Genomic DNA, 21,373 nt, shown 5'->3' on the forward strand with positions numbered 1-21,373 from the left:
TTTTTTAAAAAAGAAACTTCTGTACAATTTTTGCATTTTGGGAAAAATGATTCTTTTTTGACAATTTTTCCAAACATTTTTGCAAAAAATATTGTGCTTTTTTTGCTATTTTTACAAAAAAAAGTTGAGATTTTTTAATAATTTTGGCAAACAGCAGGGGTTCTTGTTTATTTTTACAAAAAAAATATAGTATTTTTTGATAACGTGGTGGGATTATTTTATTTTTCGACAATTATGGCCAAAAACACTGTGTTTTTTGACAATTTCGACAAAAGAGAGGATTTTTTTTTATAATTTTGACAAAAACGAGGCTTTTTTTGATAATTTTGGCAAAATTAGGATTTAGGAATTTTTGGCAAGTTTGCAGTGGCGATTTTTCGCAAAGTATTAAATTAACCAATGCATTTTGAATTTTTGATCCGTCTGCATACGTCACGCGATGGTAGCGAACCTGGACAGCGCGTCATCAAGCCAAGTTTTTATCTTCATCATTTGATAACTCTGATACTGAGTGATCTGATTACAAATTAGTATTTACACTAATTAATATTTGTTGTCTATATTCCAGACAATTTAATTATATTTTAATTAGATCGCAGCTTACTTTGTTATGTTACACAAAATTCTGACCAATTTGAAATGTTATAAATGAATCTATTTCTTCTTCCAACGCTAAACTGTGATGAAACCAGTAACCCTTTGGGTTTTATTTATAATATTTATTGTAACTCGTTATGTCGAAAGTTATGGTATTTTACACAAAATTCTAAAAGTTAGCGAAGATGCTACCGTCGAAGAGATGCGTTTAGAATTCCATAAATTACTCAGACAATGGTAAGTAACACAATCATTATCACTCAGCTGCACACCCTAAACCACTCGATTAATTTCTTCATTTTCTGCAGGTATAAAGCCAGCAAATCGTTTAGTTCGGAATCGGAAATATTACATCTAAAAATAGTTCAAGCTTATAAAGTAAGTTTCGTTGAACGTTATCTGTAGAGAGATTCTAGTATACCTAGTTGTGTTTTTAATGCTCGTATTATGTCTGCACAGGAACTGAAAACCGATATGGACATGGACTTTCGTGATAAACATTTACTGACGTCTGATTATTATAGAGCTACGATACAAAATTTGGATATAGATGTGCTTCATGGTATATCTGTTCCTTTGAGGTATGTCCTACGATGATTCACGAATCGAATGGCTTTCGTATGGTGTATAATTTCATGTGGAATATACTTACTTTATTACAGATTATACAACACAGAATTGATGCAGAACAGTAATAAAAGTCTTCATTTGGTTTTATTTTATACCGTTAATTCCTCCAGTACTCGAGTAATACACGAATGGTTCAATCTATTAGAAATTCTAACACCATTAGGTAGATATATTACACAGTTTGTTGATCAATTAATCGAAATGTATTACGATGTTTCACTTTTTAATCAATGTATTTTTATCTGATCTCGTGACAGGTGTTGTGATGGTGACCATAAATATGGATAAAGAAAGTTTCGAAGATACTAAAAATATCGTAGGAGAGTATCCTACTACTTTTCCATACCTTTTATTGCTAGTTGATGGTGTGACTATTCCTTACGATAGTGAATTCTATGATTTTCTGATTATGGGTAAGCTACCGGTGGTACTCGCTGCGTGAGCAAAATACTAGCTGCATTTTTATTCTCAACGTAATCCATCACAAACACATTGTGTTTCAACTTTCGTTTATTAATTTATGTTTGTTATTTTTTATATTTCCAGATTTTATTCGCAAAAATCTACCTACCGATTTATTGCAAATAATTTCCGATAAATCTGCGAAGAAATTCCTCAATTCGTGGCATACCGATAATAAAGTTAGAGCGTTATTATTTCAACAATCATTACCAGTTAGGTTACAGTATCTTCTGATTGCTTTCCTTCATCGCAATAGTGTGTTGTTCGGGTATGTAATAAATTAAAACTCTGAAATGAGAAAAAATACCCTATAGTCTGTCTTATGGCGAATATGGAGTAATTACAACCAAAATTTCAAATTCTGAAATGCATTTTTCGATTTTTGGTGAATTAAAAAAAAATTAAATTTAGGCCAAAAATGAGAAAAAACCAAAATTTTATCAAATTGACCTAGAAATTCTAAATTTAGCGTATACCCTATTTTCGACCTGCCAAATCGATTGGGAACGGTTTAAAACCGTTTTGAGCAGTTCTGGAGCCTCCAGCAGATTTTTGAAACTCGAAATTTCCACAAAATTTCATCAAATATTTGTAATTTTAATTTTTCGTGAATAAAAAAAGTGTTCGTGTTGTAAAAGGTGAAATTAATTGATCATCAAATGAAGTTGGAAATCCGAAATTCACGCTGCATTCCAACTTAAACACGTTATTAAGTCTTTTGCTGGTGATTTTGAGTCATTTTGACCCCTCCAGCGACTTTTTGAAAATTCTTGGAGCCTCCAGTAGATTTTTGAAACTTGAAATTTCCACAAAGTTTCATCAAATGCAGTTGGAAAGCCTAAATTCATTCTGTAAATTAATTTCGATATGTTATTAAGTCGACTGCAGGTAGATTTAAAGTAGTTTTGGAGGCTCCAGCGACTTTTTGAAAATTCTAGAAGCCTCCAGTAGATTTTTGAAACTTGAAATTTCCACAAATTTTCATCAAATGCAGTTGGACAACCTAAATTCATTCTGTAAATTAATTTCAATACGCTATGAAGTCGACTGAAGTTGATTTTATTTAAACTTTGGATACCTACATGTCGAACCCTTTCCTCTTAGTTATTTGACTTGTAAAAATTCACCCTCACTGCGTTGGTTGGGCCATCATTTTTTCCTCTTTCAGATCACTTTAGATGTGTTTTGGAAATTAGGCTTTTGACTCAAATTTCAAAAATATCAAAAATAGCCCAAAAAAAACAGAGAAAATAGCTTCGTTTTACTTCTCAAATGCCACATTTTCCAAAGTTTCTGCTTCGCTGGCGTCCGGTCGATTTACTTTTCTAATCCAGAATTTAAATTTTTAAAAAATTATTGTTCCGATTTTAAAAATGCCAGAACTGAAAAAAATCAACTATCACATCAAAAGTGATCTTGAATAATTTGTTGAATTATTAAAGTCAATTTTCTTTTCTTGTTCAAAATTTAAATTTATAAAAAAATGATTTTAAAATTTGAAACAAACTTCTCACGTCAAAAATTAATAATTTTGTCAAGTTAAGTAGGTATTTGTTTTTTGATTTTTTTAAAATAAATTTTGGAGAGCTTTTCCCCTTGGTTCTTTCGGCGTTCTAGATTGCTTTGAAATTGAAAAATGCCACATCAGTGTTCAAAGGTGACATTTTCGGAATAACTCTATCAAGTTGGAAAAATTTGTTAGGTGGGGTGGGGGCAAAAATTGTTAAGAAATTTTTTTAAAAAATTGTAGTGATTTTCGTCTGAAAAATTCCGTTCGATACCCTGAATCTACTTTGGAGGCTGCAGCGACTTTTTGGAAAATACTGGAGCCTCCAGCAGATTTTTCTATGCTGGAAATGTCTATAAAATTTAACCAAACAGAGCTTTAAATCCAAAATTCATTTCACACTCCGATTTCAGCACGCTATCAAGTCAACTGCAGGTTAGTACGAGTCATTTTGGAGCCTCCAGCGACTTTTCGGAAATTACTGGAGCCTCCAGCAGATTTTTTTAAACCTGAAATTTAATTCCGAGCATCAAAAAATCTGCTGGAGGCTCCAGAACGACTTGAAATCTACCTTCAGTCGACTTTATAGAGTATTGAAATTAGTTTACAAAATGAATTTAAGGTTTCCAACTCCACTTGATGAAATGTTGTGGAAATTTTGAGTTTCAAAAATCTGCTGGAGGCTTTAAAACTGCTCAAAACGGTTTGATCCCGTTTCCAATCTATTTGGCAGGTTGAAATTAGGGTATATACTACATTTAAGCTTTCTAGATCTATTTGGAAAAAAATTTGTTTTTAAAATTTTTTTGGCTCAAATTTGATTTTTGAAAATTTACCAAAAATTGAAAAATGGCCTTAAACGGGGGGTGCAATTACTCCATACATGTGATATGCCGGACTACCAAGTATAAATACACAAGTGTGCTAATTTTCGTATCAATTCTTACTTTTTTAGATTTATCGATATGTCAAATGATAACACGATAGAGATACGACAGAAAATGAACGCGTCGCGTATTTTTGATACGTTGCTATTATTTAAAGAAAATCAAGAAATCCCGTGTAAAAAGCTCAGCTTACCTGTAATACCTGCAAAAGTTCTGAATAATACTCTATTTGAAAACAGTTTCTTGACATTGCCACGAATCACTTCGCAGGTAAGAAAGCGTATCTAAATACGTCTTACAAATACGAAAGATCTGAAAATGAATCGAACTTACGATGATATTGGTGTTATGTACAGGAAATGTTCGATACCATTTGCCCGATAAATTCGCAATATTCCAAAATCCAAGCTTCGCTGTGTATAATTCTAGTCATTGAAAATTCCTTGCATGGCCGCGAATTCGACCCAAAAACCGTATTTCGAAGATTTATCGAAGAATATTCTCGTCATTTTAAAGAAGTCTCGTTTATGTACGTTTATAACGATTACCAACCAGGATTCGTTTTACCTATAGAAGGTTAGTATTGGTTGATTTTTACGAAATATGGCTTCAGCATTTTGTGACGACTAAAATTGCGAATTTTTCAGACGAGTTTACGAAAAATTTAGGCAATGCGCCTCATGTTATTGCGTTGAAGAGAATCGATAAAGATCATGTGAAGTATATGTTGCTGATGAACGGTCATAGTAATTGGGAAGATTATGAAAATACGAAGGTAAATACTAAATGAGCAACGATATCGTCGAATACAATCATGTTCATCGTAACATACTGGGCTTTGATTTTTTTTTATTCATAGGAACGTCTAAAGCTTTCCATCGAAGAAGTTATTGACGGAAAACAGACATTGCTATTGGATACATTTAAACTGAACGAATTCATTAACGAAAAACCACCCGGATTGATATATAGAATTATGCACAGACTGCAAATGTACATAAATAAAATCACGTTGGAAAATTTCCTTCCTTATGTGATATTCGTCGTTACAGTAATTTATTTCGTGGCGTATTTTTCGACCCATTGGCGTAAAATCCGATGGACTGAAATGAACTTGAAATGGTATGATCGGTTTTTACATTACAGAAATTAGTAATCGAGATTTATATTGTGTAAATTTGTATTTTAATTATTATTGTCTTAGGTTCGATGTATTATTACTGAGTATGAATAACTTGATGGGACCGCACGAAGAAGAAAAATACAAAGAAAGTTTCGAATTGAAAAAACGTGTTCCAAATTGTCACAGAAAAGACGGGATATCGCCAGAAGTGTTCTTGAAAAATGGTAAATGCATAACTACTAGTCGCGAGCTTCGTTTACACGAGCTGAAAGCTGAAACCTATAACGGTATGGTGAGATTACTCAAGCCAGGGTGTCGCACCATAATATTAATGTTTGATCGTGTTCGAGCTGATTTATTAGTATCGCAGTTTTATAAAGCTGTGTGGCCGTATCGCAAGTAAGTCTGAAGATCATTTTCAATGTACGACTTTCTGCCAGATATATCAATATGTAGGTACTTAAAATGTTGAAATTGTTCAGGAATAAAAATTTACTATTCGGATACGCGAATATGGAGAAGAAAGCTTCGCTGGAATGGTATTCAGAATTAGTCAAGGCCTGTCTTCCAGAGCAGCAAGAAATTGAAATAAATCCATATTTTTGTGCTGGAACTGTACTAGCGTTATCTGGAATGAGAAAGTATTTCTGCCTGTATCATATAAAACATCCGGGCATTTTGCCTAGTAAAGTAAGCCTAGCTAATTTGTATTCTTATCAGGGTGTATCTTATTTCGCAAAGCGAGAATTTTCCACCTACCAGCCATCCAAGTTGTTACCTCGGATGAGATAGTAATTCGCTATTTTTTATTTTCCCCATCTGCAAAAAAAAAGTAGTGCCGGTAGCCCCTCAAGTTGAAAATATGAAGAAAAAAAACAATCTGTCAATATTCTTTGTTTCTGCGTCCGAATTTTTCCTAATAATCCCCTTTTCAAGATGAAACTTTCTCCGATCCTTCAAGCCATTTTGACCCCCCCCCCCCCCGTAAGAGCCCCTCAAAGTTGAAAAGTCATAAAAAAATTAATCAAAATCATTTTTTTTTTCATATATTTAATGATGTTTTTTTTTTTTTTTAATAAGAATCTCATTTGTACATTAAAATTTTTTGACATAACCTCCTTTTCAAATAAAAAACCTTCGTTGGACCCTCAAATTTATGTTGTTTCTCTTGTATGAAAAAAAATAGAAAATTTATTTCTGTGGAAATTTTTTGAAAATTTTTCAATGGGCGGAATCTTTTTCAATTAGAAAACCCCTTCCTTGTGCTCAGATCAAAAAGTGTCAAAATAGTCCAGAAGTGTCCATTTCCATCAAAAATATCTATCAAAAAGTGTCTATGTTTAGTAAAATTGTCAAATGGGCCAATTTTTGCCAACATTTTCAAACAGCACTGGATGATTGCCCAAAAAGTCATTGCTTTTGTCAAAATTGTCAAAAAATTCCAGTTTTTTGTAAAAGTTGTTAGAGAGTGTCAATTTTTGAAAAAATGGTCAAAAAATGTCAATTTTTGTAAAAATTGTCTGAAATTGCCATTTTTGGTTCAACTGTCAAAAAAGTGACAACTTCTGGTAAAATTGTCAAAAAGTGTCAATTTTTGAAAAAATAGTCAAAAGCGTCAATTTTTGAATAAATTGTCAAAATGGTGTCAATTTTTGAAAAAAAAATTTCAAAAAGTGTTGATTTTTGGGGAAGATGTTAGAAAATTGACACTTTTGTAAGAACTACATAATACATCAAAAAGTGTCAATTTTTGGATAAATTCACAAAAAGTGCTATTGTTTGGTAAAAATGTCTAAAAATGTCAATTTATGAAAAAATATTTGAAAAGTGTGAATTTTTGGATGCATTTGTCTCAATGGTGTCAGACGACGTCAGTTTTTTAAAAAAATTGTCAAAAAATGTTGATTTTTGAAAAAGGGTCAAAAATTTTTGATTTTTGTCAAAATTGTCAAAAAGTGTCAGTTTTTTAACAAAAAGTCAAAAAGTGTTAATTTTGGCAAAAATGTCAAACATGGTTGATTTTTGTCAAAATTGTCAACTTTGTGAAAAAGTTGTCAAAAAGCGCCAATTTTTGTAAAAATTGTCAGAAATTGCCATGTCAAAAATAAGTGACAACTTCTGGTAAAATTGTCAAAAAGTGTCAATTTTTGAAAAAATAGTCAAAAAGCGTCAATTTTTGAAAAAAATTTCAAAAAGTGTTCATTTTTGGCAAAGATGTTGGGAAATTGACACTTTTGTAAGAACTACATAGTACATTAAGAAGTGCCAATTTTTGGATAAATTGACAAAAAGTGCTAACTTTAGGTAAAAATGTCTAAAAATGTCAATTTATGAAAAAAAAGTTGAAAAGTGTGAATTTTTGGATACATTTTTCTCAATGGTGGCAGAGGTCAGTTTTTTAAAAAAATTGTCAAAAAATGTTAATTTTTGAAAAAGGGTCAAAAATTGTTGATTTTTGTCAAAATTGACGACTTTGTAAAAAAATTGTCAAAAAGCGCCAATTTTTGGATAAATTGTCAAAAAATTTCAACTTTTGGTAGATTATCAAATGTCTATTTTTAAAACGGAGACAAAAAGTGTCAATGTCTGGATTAATTGTCAAAATTGAGTCAGTTTTTGAAAGAAATCTCAAAAAAAGATTGATTTTTGTCAAAATTGTCAGATTTGAAAAAAAATTGTCAAAAGCACAAATTTTCGGATAAATTGTCAAAAATTGTAAACTTTTGGTAAAATTCTCAAAAAGCGCCAATTTTTGGATAAATTGTCAAAAAATTTCAACTTTTGTTAAAATTGTCAAAGAATGTCTATTTTTAAAGAGGAGGCAAAAAGTGTCAATTTCTGGATAAATTGTCAAGATTAAGTCCAGTTTTTGAAAGAAATGTCAAAAAAGGGTTGATTTTTGTCAAAAATGACAAACAGTGTCAGCTTTTAAAAAAATTGTCAAAAAGTATCAATTAAAAAAAAATGTCAAAAATGGTTGATTTTTGTCAAAATTGTTGGCTTTGAAAGAAAATTGTCAAAAGCACAAATTTTTGGATAAATTGTCAAAAATTGTAAACTTTTGGTAAAATTCTCAAAGAGTGTCTATTTTTAAAAAGGAGGCAAAAAGTGTCAATTTCCGGATAAATTGTCAATATTAAGTTGATTTTTGTCAAAAATAGAAAAAGGGAAATAGGCATTTATTTTTAAAGTGCTCACAACACAATAATATTTTGGTTTTAAAAGCACATGAGCCGGAATCCAAAAATGACGAAAAAGGTTAATTTTTGGAATAATAATCATCAAAAATTGTTGATTTTTGTCAAAAGTGTCCAAAAGTGTCAGCTTTTAAAAAAAAATTGTCAAAAAGTGTCAATTAAAAAAAAAAATGTCAAAAATGGTTGATTTTTGTCAAAATTGTTAAAAAGTGTCAATTTTTCGATAAATTGTCAAAAAATGTCAACTTTTGGTAAAGTTGTCAAAAAGTAAGTATCAATTTTCTGAAAAAGAGTCAAAAAATGTCAATTTCTTAAAAAAGAGTCAAAAAACGTCAACTTCTGAATAAATTGTCAAAATTAAGTCAGTTTTTGAAAAAAATGTCAAAAAAGTGTTAATTTTTGAAAAGATTGTCAAAAATTGTTGATTTTTGGAAAAATTGTCAGAAAGTTGCAACTTTTGGAAAAACTCTCATAAAGTGTAAATTTTTGGATAAATGGTCAAAATGTGTCAACTTTTGGTAAAATTGTCAAAAAATGTCAATTCTTGAAAAAATAGTTATAAAGCGTTGAATTCTGACAAAATAGTGGCAATTTTTGAAAAAACTGCCAAAAAGTGTCAATTTTTTAAAAAATTGTCAAAGTTTTGACTTTGGAAAAAATTGTCGGAAATTGTCAATTTTTGGATAAATTGTCATAAAGGGTCAACTTATTTTTGTAAAATTGTCAAAAATTGTAATTTTTTGAAGAAAATAACATTAAAGTGTTTCTGGCAAAGATGTCAAAAATTGTCAGGAAGTTGCAACTTTTGAAAAAATTGTCAAAAAGTGTCAATTTTTGGGTAAATTGTCAAGAAGTGTCAACTATTTTTTCACAAGTAGTTATAATAATAAGAGCTCTCCCCTTTAATCCACAAGTTGGCCATGAGTAGAGATAAGGAGCTGAAGTTGGTAGCCTACGTCTTATATAAGTTCATTTTACCTAAGTATGAACTCGACTGCGGTGTTAGAATTGGAAAGTTCACAACTTTAAAAATGTTCTCTGATATTTTAAATTTTCTCTTATTTTGTAAAATTGGGGGGCTCACCGGCACTCTACGTCTTATTTTTCACCGAGTTGACTAAAAATTTCATGGCATGATTTTCTCACTGGAAGCGAAAAAAAAACGATTTTTTCCACCAATCACGAATAAGATGCACCTTACTTCTTACGTTGAAGTTGATGAATTTTTGTACTAAAATTTCGAAATCATTCAACAGGAAAAAGCCGAGAATTTTGTTATATCTACAAAATTCACCACCTACACGGACGAAGAGCTATTAAAAGGTCTACGAGAATGGCTGGATAAATTATTCGACGGATCTGGCTCAGTTATCCGTTATCGTGTCAACCATTGGCCGGAATTCAAAATTCTATAATCTCGATTCTCGATGAGCAAAGCATTTCTGCCGTTTTATCGCGTAAGAGATTTATTTTAAATTTTTTATTTAGCACAAACGTTTTTATCCTATCGTAAGCTACCCAACGATACTTTGTTTCTTCAAATGTTCAGTGTTCTGTACCTCCCTTTATTTTTAAATGTTCTGTTCATCGTGTAAATTTTTTTTTGTTTTGTTCGCCGCGGCACGATATTTAAATTATTTGTGAGCTATTTCATTTTTATACCTAATCATTTTGCTAATTTGTAAATCGTCAATTTTAAGACATCGTTGTGTATTTTTGTTGTTATAGTATTTTTACCTTTTTTTTTCTCCTCTTCGACATTACGAGTAGGTAGTTTGTTTATGTTGATTGAATAATTATTGTAAATTCCAAGGGAATTCGAACTTTTTATCCCTACTATTAGATAAGTGATATGTTTGTATTACGTATTTCAGTTTCTATGTACTAGCTAATTGCAATATCATCTAGTTTACCATGACGAACAAACCTAGTCCAAATTGCTGTGTAGATAGGGGAAAGTTGCCTTGTGATTTTGACGCTCTAGTTTCTTCAATTCATTTTCGGCTGTTGATTTCAATTTTAGTTTTTCATTTCAGTGATTTTATGATCAGAATTTTCACTTGAATTCTCAGTTTAGAGTTTTTGGTTTCACACGATTATTTAAATTCATTTTCAACTTTCAATTTTTGATAATTGTGATTCGGTTTTTGATTTAATTTAAGTTGAATTTTCAATTAGCATTTTAATTTCATTCTCAGTCAGTTTCTAATTTAATGTAGTGTTGCCAACACTCAAAAAACCCAAGTTCACTTTTCGCACTTGAAGGCGACTGCGCAATATAAGACAACTTTCTCCTATAAGTAATAATTTTCACTTTAATTTATTATAACCGCCGGATCATCATTGTACCTATTTTATTTTAAGCGTTAAAATTTGTTCAGGTTAGTTTTACTTAATTTCTTTTTCACTCATTAATGTCATTTTATCTACAAAGTAATACAACACTCAGTATTCGCTACCGAATGAAAAAATACTACCTATTATGTATTATTAATTCTAGTCAAGTCAGCGAGTTATCTTCATTAGTCTCAAATCTACGTCATTTTTAAAAAATTAATCTATGTGTACTACGTTTTAATTAAAGCATTTTGAATATCATTGATGTTTTCCTATTTTTTTCATTACGATGATGTCAGGGTTGTCGAGTGGAGGGCAAAGAAGACGGTTTACCCTGGGCTCGAAATTTTGTATAATGAAAAAATCCTAAATATGTAGATATAATTAATAATTATTCTGTATTCTGTACCATTCCAAAAGTATGTAATACTTTTTGGCACTTCATCCAAAAATTGACACCGTCTGACAACTTTTCTAAAAATGGATACTTCTTGACTATTTTGCTAAAAATTGACACCTTTTTGACTATTTTTCCAAAAATTGGTACATTTTGAGTCTAAAAATTGCCACCATTTTGGCAATTTTTCCAAAAATTGACACTTTTTGACATGTTTTTCCAAAATGAACTCTTATACAATTTATGTAAAAAAAAGGCACATTCTTGATTACTTTTCCAAAAATTGACACTTTTTGAATGTTTTTTTTAATTGACACTTTCTGACAACTATTCCTAAGATTTGCACGTTTTTGACTATTCTAAAAATTGACACCATTTTGATAATTTCTCAAAAAATAATTCACATCTTTTTACATTTTTCTCCAAAGATGAAAATGGACACATTCTTGACTATTTTTCGAGAAATTGACACTTTTTTAAAATTCAAAATTGACACTTTTGACTCCCCCCCCCCCCAAACTGAACACTTTACACAATTTTGACAAAAATGTACACAATAATCTTGACTTTTCCCCCAAAAATTGACACTTTTTGACTTTTTTTTTCAAAAGTTGGACATTTTTGACTTTTTTATCCACACTAAGTATTTGACTTTTCCCGCCCAAAATGAACACTTATACAATTTTGACAAAAATGAACTCAATCTTGACTTTTTCCAAAAATTATACTTCTTGACTATTTTTTCAACTTTTATCCAAAATTCACACTTTTTGACTCCCCTCGCCCAAATTGACACTTCTTGATAATTTTTTTTGAAATAAACACTTCTTCACAATCAAAAATTGAACCTTTTTTACTTTTTTATACAAATATGTACCTACAAAATTGACACTTTTTGACTTTTCTCCCTGAAATGAACACTCTATACAATTTTGACAAAAATGAACACAATCTTGACTTTTTTCGGAATATGACTCTTTTTGACTATTTTTTCAAAAAGTGAACCTTTTAGACTTCCCTCCCCCCCCCCCCAAAAAATTGACACTTTTTGACGATTTTTTCTAAAATCAACATTTTTTACAATTTTGACAAAACAAAAATAACACATTTTTGATTATTTTTCCAAAAATTGACGTTTTTTTGACTTTTCTCTCCAAAATGAACACTTTTATACAATTTTGACCAAAATGAACACAATCTTGACTTTTTTCCAAAAAGTATACTTTTTGACTATTTTTTCAAAAAGTGAACCTTTTTGACTGTTTTATCCAAAATTTAGACTTTTTGTCCCCCCCCCCGCCCCAAAATTGACACTTTATGACATTTTTTTTTGGAAATAAACCCTTTTTTACAATTTTGACAAAAATGAACACATTCTTTATTATTTTTCCAAAAATTGACACTTTTTTGACTATTTTTCAAAAAGTGAACCTTTTTGACTTTCTTATCCAAAATTCACACTTTTTGACTCCCCCTCCCCAAAATTGACACTTCTTGACAATTTTTTTAAAAAATAAACATTTCTTCACAATTTTGACAAAAATGAACACATTCTTGATTATTTTTCGAAAAATTGACACTTTTTTGACTATTTTTTCAAAAATTGAACGTTTTTTACTTTTTTATCCAAAATTGACACTTTTTGACTTTTCCCCCCAAAGTGAACACTCTATACAATTTTGATAAAAATGAACACAATCTTGACTTTTTCCCAAACATCGGCTCGTTTTGACTATTTTTTCAAAAACTGAACTTTTTGGACTCCCCTATCCCCCCAAAATTGACACTTTTTGACAATTTTTTCTAAAATCAACATTTTTTACAATTTTGACAAAAATGAACACATTTTTGATTATTTTTCCAAAAATTGATGTTTTTTTGACCTTTTTTAAATCCAAAATTCACACTTTTTGACTTTTCTCCTCAAAATGAACACTTTATACAATTTTGACAAAAATGAACAGTGAACACAATCTTGACTTTTTTCCAAAAATTATACTTTTTGACTATTTTTTCAAAAATTGAACCTTTTTGAGTTTTTGACTGCCCTCCTCCCAAAATTGACACTTTTTGATTCCTTCCCAAAATAAACACTTTTTTACAATTTTGACAAAATGAACACATTCTTGACAATTTTTCTAAAAATGTAAAAATTATTGACACTTTTTGACCATTTTTTCAAAAATTGTGTTTTTTATTGCTCTCCCCCCCAAAAATTTACCTTTTTTGACTCCCCCCCCCCCCCATTGAAACTTTTTGACAACTGTTCTAAATATTGATTGACACTTGGTGACAACTTTTGTCACTTTATTTATACTTATTGCCTACAATTTTTCTAAAAATTGACACCATTTCAACAATTTTTTCAAAAATTGCTTTTGACTATTTTTGCCAAGAATAGACACGTTTTGACAATGTTTCCTAAAATTCACACTTTTTTGACAACTTTACCCAAAGATTGGCCCTTTTTGACTTGGGCAAATTTTACAAAAAATTAAGGAGAAAACATATCTAACTTTGGTGGCAAAGTTTTGCAGACAATGAGACAAAAAACTGAAAAAACTGCGAGCTAATGTACCTCTACCTACATGTATTTATGATGAGTTGATTACATTTCATTTCACCATTTTCACTTCAAAAGTTGAGCTTTTCAAATTAATTATGGATTTTTTTTGGAGTTTTTTTTTGCACTTTTTGTTTTTGGGTTTCTATCCAGCTCATATGATTGCTCCGGAGGTCTACTTGACCCTCCCCCCCCCCCACCCATAACTCAATACCGACCAAATGGGCCCATCCGGCCCATTACCTGCGGAATGACACAATTAAATCTTTCAAATAAAAATAATCGAAATTCGAAACTTTTCGAAACATAGCTCATAGCATAGCTCCGAGTTGTTAAAAAATAATGTGAACGTCTCTAACTAATCAATTTTTTGCCAGGCCAATGTGTTTCATTTAGGAGGTTGTTTTTTCTTTCGGATTCTTATCTATGCAAGATCGAAGGTGTTGAAACTTGTAAGTAGGTAAATAGAACTGTGAAGTGACTGATACTGAGCTTTAAGTTCAAACGGTCATTGTCACAATGTTGAAATTAAAAAGGACCATCGGTGTCGATATAATCCTGAAAATTCCTCGCATCAGTTCCAGAACAAAATAGTAAGTAGATCACTACATACGACCGCATCTGTTGATATTTCCTAATTCTTATAATAATATGCCTGATTTTACAGCTCATCCACTGACGACTACCAGTTCGTTCAAAGAAGTATTATACCAACTCTTCATTTTCAACAATCACTACCCCGTTTACCAATTCCCGAGCTGCCTAAAACTTGCGACAGATATTTACAATCACTGAAACCAATTCTCACCAATGACGAATTCAGTAATACGGAAAGTATTGTGAAGAAATTCCAAACCGAAGTAGGTGCTCAGCTGCATAAAGAACTCAAAGATCAAGATGCGGAGAACAAAGATACCAGTTATATATCCGAGCCGTGGTTCCACATGTATTTGTGTGACAGAACAGCTTTGCCTATAAATTACAATCCAGCTTTGATTTTCGTCAATCAAGGAAGCAGCTTTTACGATAAACAACTAATTAAGACGTCGAATTTGATTATTTCTTCGTTGAGGTAATTATCGTACGAATGTATTTCAGTTCCAAAGAATTTTGAGTTTAATGTGCGATGTTTTGGTTTTAAGATTCTATAAATCGTTGAAGGATAATATCTTGGAACCTGAAGTCTTCCATTTGAATCCGAAGAAAAGTGATACGTTGATGTTTCGTAGAATAACATCTTTGTTACCACCAGCCATTAGTTGGTATGGAGCGTATTTATTTAATGTGAGTAGTTTTTTTGGACTTGGTTATTACGAATAGAATTATTATCGATTAATTTATCATCATTGCAGGCGTATCCTTTGGATATGGTACAATACTCTCACCTGTTCGGTAGTACTCGAATTCCAGAACCTGGTAAAGATCGACTGTTTCATAGAGATCATCGTAAACACATTGTTGTGTTGAGAAGAGGACATTTTTACTCGGTTGATGTACTGGATAATAGTGGTATGTTGATTTGAACAGTCGTAAGTTATTAAAATTTGACTCGAATGTTTATTTAAAAGTGTAATCATTTTTTTTAGGACATATATTGAGCCCAGAGGTGATCCTAACTTCGATTAATGCAATCCTTAGCGACGATTCAGCTCCAGCGGAACACCCACTCGGTATTTTAACTACCACAGAACGAAATAAATGGGCTGAAAATCGCAAACATTTAGAAAACATTGGTAACGCGGCCTCACTCAATGTAATAGATACTAGTTTATTTGCTGTCGCTCTCGACGAACCAATTTCCGAAGCACCCAAAGACATTTGCAAATGGTTTTTGCATTCCGATGGTGTCAACAGGTGGATTTTTTGTTGTAATTTTTTACATATAACACGATAGCGCTCGATATTTATTCGTATCTTTTTTTCGTCAGATGGTTTGATAAATCCTTCACTCTCATCTGCACCGGAAACGGAATAGCTGGATTGAATTTCGAGCATTCGTGGGGCGACGGTGTAGCTGTACTGAGGTACTTCCAAGATATCCATAAAGACGCCAAAGAAAACCCCAAAGTTACCGAAATAACGGAAACTGTTAGTTTACCATCTGAAAGTCATAGTCCGAGAAAACTGAGTAAGAATTGTGATCATTTTGTCATTCTAACTTCTTACAACTCGATGCTGATTTACATTTCGTGTTTTAGATTTTATTATCGATGATCGAATCAAGAGAGAAGTCGATCTAGCCAAGTCTTCCTTTAAAAAAGTCTGTGATTCGTTGGATCTGAACGATGTTATATATGATATTGGTAAATCTCAATGTAAGAAGTTCAAAGTTAGTCCTGATGCAATTATGCAATTGTCTTTCCAAGTACGTGTTCTTTTTTGAAAAATTTTTACTTGGAATTGGTTGGATTTTCTCTTAATTTCTTTCCTTTTTTTTTTTTTAGTTAGCTTATTACAATTATGCTAGAAAAACAGTCGCTACCTACGAATCTTGTAGCACTGCTGCCTTTAAACATGGACGAACTGAAACCATAAGACCTTGTACAATGGAAACCAAAGTAATTTTTAATTCAATTTTCGTTCATCTTTTTTATCGTCGAGTTGTAATTTATATTTTGTAATTCGCGAATGTACAGAAATTCTGCGAAGCTGTTACTGCCAAAAATTTAAGTAACGAAGAATTACGTAAAATGATAGACGAATGTTCCAAAGTACATGGAAATTTAGTCAGAAATGCAGCTATGGGTACGTGTCACAGTGAAATGTTTTTTAATCTTTCAGGGGCTGTACTCTGTTACTTTTTAGGTAACCAAGTTACTAAAGTTACTAACAGTAACTTATGGTTACTTTTTAAAAATGTTAGTCACTAAAAGTTACTTTTTCCGAGATTTTTCACAGATTTTTTTTTATCCAAAATTCTTTGAAAAAAAACATTGCCATTAAGTATTTAAACGGCATCGCTGCTTTTTCAGCGTTATGAATTTAATTTTTTCTGTTTTGATGATTTTTCTTTTAAAATGTACTTAGAGGTTTTCTAATTTCAACAGGTAAATATTATTATTTTTGAATTTCTCGATGGTTTTTAGTGAATTTTCTCCTGTTTTGATTGATTTTTACATCTTGAATTTTGGTGGTGATTTTTTACCAAAATAATGTTTCCATGATTTTGCTCTGAATTTCGATGATGTTTTTCGCCTGAATTTTTTCCCAATTTCATCACCTTGAATTCTCGTGATTTTTTCATTGAAATTTTCCCTCGAGCTTGTGTGATTTTATTGCTCAAATGGTCGGGATTTCTCCTTATTTTGGTTCGATGGCTTTTTTTGAATTTTGTGAATTTTTTTCTTCGTCGATTTGGTGAGTTTTCTTTTGAATTTTTGTAGATTTTTCCCTATTCTGACGGGTATGATTTTTCTGAATTTTCGCGAGTTCTGTTTTTCAAGTGTTTCGATAATTTTCTCAGAATTTCCATTTTTTTATATTTTCATATTTTGGCAAAGTTTCTCCACTCTTGACAAACTTCTTCAACTTTGAATTTTCACGATTCTGTGGTTTTTATTCTACATTGAGGTCCTTTTTTTGCCTAAATTTTTACTGCATTTTTTTTTATTCTAACAGTTTTTTTTTGAGTTTTGTGCTTTTAAAAAACAAGTGATTTTTCTTACTCACATTTTTGTAGAATTGTCATTTTTCTTCTTCCAAAAATCAATTTCCTTTGAATGTTAATCTTTTTTTTCGAGAAGGGAGGCAAGCTTCTTCAAGATTTGATGACTTTATTAATTTTTTTTTCACTTTTTGTGGTGGATTTTTCTGCATTTTGATATCTTTTATTCGTTGATCCCTCTCTCTCTCTCTCTCTTCCTCTTCCCTTCCAGTTATGAGGAAAGGTGCTCCGGATTTCCTCTCTCTTTGAACAGTTTTTTTTTCAAGTTCGAATTATTTTTCTCTGTTGAATCTTCTTCAGTTTTGCTAGAAATTTTTCGATGATTTTTCTCAACATTTTTTTGATTTAGTTCCGAATTTATACCTAAAATTTTAGTTCCCGTGAGTTTTCTGTTCCGAATTCTTAATGATTTTTACTCAAGTGAATTTTCGAGATTTTTTCATTTTCATCATTTCCATAATTTTGTTTTGAATTTTATTGACTCGTTTTTCTGCTAAATTTCTGTTCTTAATTTTAGCGACATTTTTTATCTTGAATTTTCGAGATTTTTTATGAAATTTTCTCCTAATTTGGCCCCAAATTTTAGTAATTTCTTCTGCCTAAATTTTTGCGGAATTCTCCTGCTTACAGATTTTTTTCGAGTTCTTTGGACTTCGAGGCTTGATGATTTTATTTATAATGTTTTGTGGGTTTCTTGATTTTTTTTTCAAGTCTTATTCTTTTGAATTCTCATAGGTTTTATTTTCCAATTTTTTGACGATTTTCCCCGAATTTTCGTGTTTTCTCTTGTGCGTAAATTTTTGTGAAGTTTTCGCAGTTTTATCGTTAAATTTGGTGAATTTTGTTTTCAATTCGTGCGAGGTTTTTTTTAAATTTTAGTGCTTTTTACTTTAATTTTTTTGATGGAGTTTTTTTATTCTTCTAATCAAATTTTCATTTAGAAATCCTCGTGTTTTTTTTCAACTTTTTATATTTTAAAAAAACTGTTTTTTGGTGGGTCATTCCATGTCAACTCAACCAACGTTTTTGAGTCATGTCTTCCGATTTCACTCAAATTTTTTTTACAATATATACCCATCCAGTAAGTAAGAACCCCGCAATTAGTTTGGTCTCAGCCCCCTCATGGGGCGGGTGGGAGGGCTTCCATTATTTTCACATTGTCTCGAGGTACTCAACTTCAGCAGCCCATTCCTCCAAAACTATGATACTTTGATCAAAACTGATTTCACAGTTCGAAAGGGCATTGCATTTAGAATTTTTTAAGCATTTTGAAATTTTCAAACGTTGAAGGCGCTGTAAGTGGGAGCTACCATTTAAAATTTTGAAAAAAATTCCATAGATATACCTTTTCATGCTTTTTTGAAATATTCAAGTTTCGAGATGGGATCTCTTGATGGAAGGGGTAGCACCCCCACCCCCAATTTTGGGCTAAACTTTCGAAATGAAATCTGGGGCTGCGATATATCGGATTCTATGTTTTTGGTGACGCTGAACACGAATATGACATCAGATTTTTGATAGAGTCCCATCCATGGCCCCCAGCACCTCCCCAAAGGGGGTAGAAATTCAAAAAAGTGTTTTGTTCGTGCGACACATGGAATAGTGTGTTTTTGGTGACGCTGAACACGAATATGACGTCAGATTTTTGATTGGATCCGTCTACAGCCCCCAGCACCTTCCCAAAAGGGGTGACCCAAAAAAAAGGATTACATTCGTGTGACACATGAAATAGTATGTTTTCGATATCGCTGAATACGAATATAGCCATAGTTTTTTAAATAGACCTCAACCCATGGAACCCAAAACCTCCCCCTATAGGTAAAAGTCCAAAAAAATTGTTGGGGGCCGTGGATGGGGTGCAATCAAAAATCTGACGTCATATTCATGTTCAGCGTCACCAAAAACATACTATTCCATGTGTCGCACGAACAAAACACTTTTTTGAACTTCTACCCCCTTTGGGGAGGAGCTGGGGGCCATGGATGGGACCCTATCAAAAATCTGACGTCATATTCGTGTTCAGCGTCACCAAAAACATAGAATCCAATAGATCACATACCCCAGATTTCATTTCGAAAGTTTAGCTCAAAATTGGGGGTGGGGGTGCTCCCCTTCCATCAAGAGATCTCATCTCGAAACTTGAATATTTCGAAAAAGCATGAAAAGGTATATCTATGGAAATTTTTTCAACATTTTAAATGGTAGCTCCCACTTACAGCGCCATTTTGAAATTTGAACTTTCAATTTGAAAGTGTTTTTCCTGTGTTTTTTGAAAAAACTGCTATCAAAATTTTCGTTGTTTTTTTTTCAATCTAAAATAAACTGTAATGTTTTGTACGCATTGAAATTTTTTGGTTGCAACTTTTGTTTACATTAACATTTTTTTGGGTTACTTTTTGGTTACTTTTTCCGGCTTTTTTGGTTACCAAGTTACTTTTTTTGAGAAAAATTTGAGTACAATCCCTGAATCTTGCATTTTAACTCGTCGCTGAGATACCTATGGTTTTTTTTCAGGGCAAGGATTCGACAGGCATCTCTTCGCTCTGAGAAAATTGGCCGAAAAGAAGAGTTCAACGTTACCTTCAATTTTCACCGATCAGAGTTATCAGAAAATTAATCAGAATATTCTATCAACTTCGACATTATCATCCGAAGTTGTTCTAGGAGGTGGTTTCGGTCCAGTTGTTCAAGATGGATTTGGCATAGCGTACGTTTAATTATTCCGGAACTTTTGTTATCCGTTTTATATATTCTCATAATTATGAAGAATAATCTTTTGGAAATTTTATTTTTGCAGATATATGATAAGAGATGATAGTTGTGGCGCTGTGGTAACTAATTACAACAGTCAGACTGATGGATCTAAATTCAAATCATGTCTTGAAGACGGCTTTAAAACAATTCAATCAGTATTGAAGAATAGTTAATTCTAAATTCGTCTTATTATTTTAAAAAAAAATTATTGTACGAGTAGCTATGATGTTTGGTTGGGTTTTTATGTTAGTAATGAAGATTTTTTCCTAGTTTTTTAATTTTAATCGAATCAACCGGTGTTTTTAAAAAATACCTGATACTAAATGCTTCCTATTGAATCATTTTCAAATTGACTTGAAAATTTATCAATTTCTGTCACAGTATAATTTTCATTTATGATGATAATGTTCATTTCAATAGGTAGCTTTTTAAAAGTATTTTCGGTGCTGTAATTTCTCATTATTTTTTAAAAATGTTTTCTCATTTATGCTGCAACTCGTTCAAAGATTTTTTTATTTCATTTTTTTATCTTTTACAAAACCGAATCTAGTGTGATCTACGTTGTGATATTTGAAAACGTTGTTAATTAATTTTATTTTTTATACCCTCCCTATTACCTATTTATGTGCTACATTTTGTTATCGTGGTTTTATTTTATAAAGGAAAGTGTACCTATATCAAATCTATTGAATAAATTCGTGAAATTATCGATGTTTATTTCATTTTTATTCTTTTGTAATAAAATATTAATTAACTTATTACGAAGTCCAGAAAATAAATTAATTTACTAAATTTATCTAATGCGAAATGAAATTGACGTTCAATTATTTAATCAATTTAATCTATCTACGTGTATTAATCCTATAACTTTTTTCTGCTGCTACATATAATGTGTGCTGTTCAATCCAAAATAATTTAGAATAAAAATAAGTATTTTCGTACATTTTAAAAAATCGAACTTCGAAGCTACAGAAATCGATAACATTTTTTTGAGTGGTAAGTAAGGTGAAGATAGTTCGTAGATATCTAGTTTTTTAAAAACCCATTCGTGTTCTTTTTTTACGTTCGTGTTTGTGATCGTATTCCAAAAAAAATGTGAAAAAATCAATTCCGATAACTCATTCTCCAATGACATGATTTAAAAAAAAAAATATTCAGTGAATGTGATATTATAGCATTTGTTTAATCTTTATTGGTCTACTTCACTCCAGTTCGCTTCTGATTCTGTTCTAATGGTAATTTATTTCACGGAATA

At 31.4% G+C, this 21,373-nt stretch overlaps 2 protein-coding genes across 2 annotated transcripts; both read left to right on the forward strand.

Annotated features, from left to right (window-relative positions):
• The first annotated feature begins 512 nt into the window (after positions 1–512).
• LOC135849716 (dnaJ homolog subfamily C member 16-like) lies at positions 513–11,001 on the forward strand. The gene is made up of 13 exons (XM_065370259.1): positions 513–834; positions 906–975; positions 1,057–1,178; positions 1,260–1,390; positions 1,485–1,640; positions 1,774–1,957; positions 4,152–4,353; positions 4,440–4,659; positions 4,731–4,858; positions 4,943–5,205; positions 5,288–5,605; positions 5,689–5,896; positions 9,660–11,001. The coding sequence occupies exons 1-13, from the start codon at positions 683–685 to the stop codon at positions 9,816–9,818; spliced, it is 2,313 nt and encodes a 770-aa protein (XP_065226331.1). The 5' UTR covers positions 513–682; the 3' UTR covers positions 9,819–11,001.
• A 3,124-nt stretch (positions 11,002–14,125) lies between these two features.
• On the forward strand, positions 14,126–20,827 carry LOC135849718 (carnitine O-palmitoyltransferase 2, mitochondrial-like). Its single transcript, XM_065370260.1, has 11 exons — positions 14,126–14,293; positions 14,368–14,772; positions 14,843–14,984; positions 15,053–15,209; positions 15,287–15,554; positions 15,629–15,828; positions 15,899–16,065; positions 16,145–16,258; positions 16,337–16,445; positions 19,879–20,071; positions 20,162–20,827. Exons 1-11 carry the CDS (start codon positions 14,220–14,222, stop codon positions 20,289–20,291), a joined length of 1,959 nt encoding a protein of 652 aa, XP_065226332.1. The 5' UTR covers positions 14,126–14,219; the 3' UTR covers positions 20,292–20,827.
• Positions 20,828–21,373: the final 546 nt, after the last annotated feature.

Source organism: Planococcus citri, chromosome 1 (assembly GCF_950023065.1).
Source record: "Planococcus citri chromosome 1, ihPlaCitr1.1, whole genome shotgun sequence".
In the NCBI taxonomy this organism is placed as follows: domain Eukaryota; kingdom Metazoa; phylum Arthropoda; class Insecta; order Hemiptera; family Pseudococcidae; genus Planococcus; species Planococcus citri.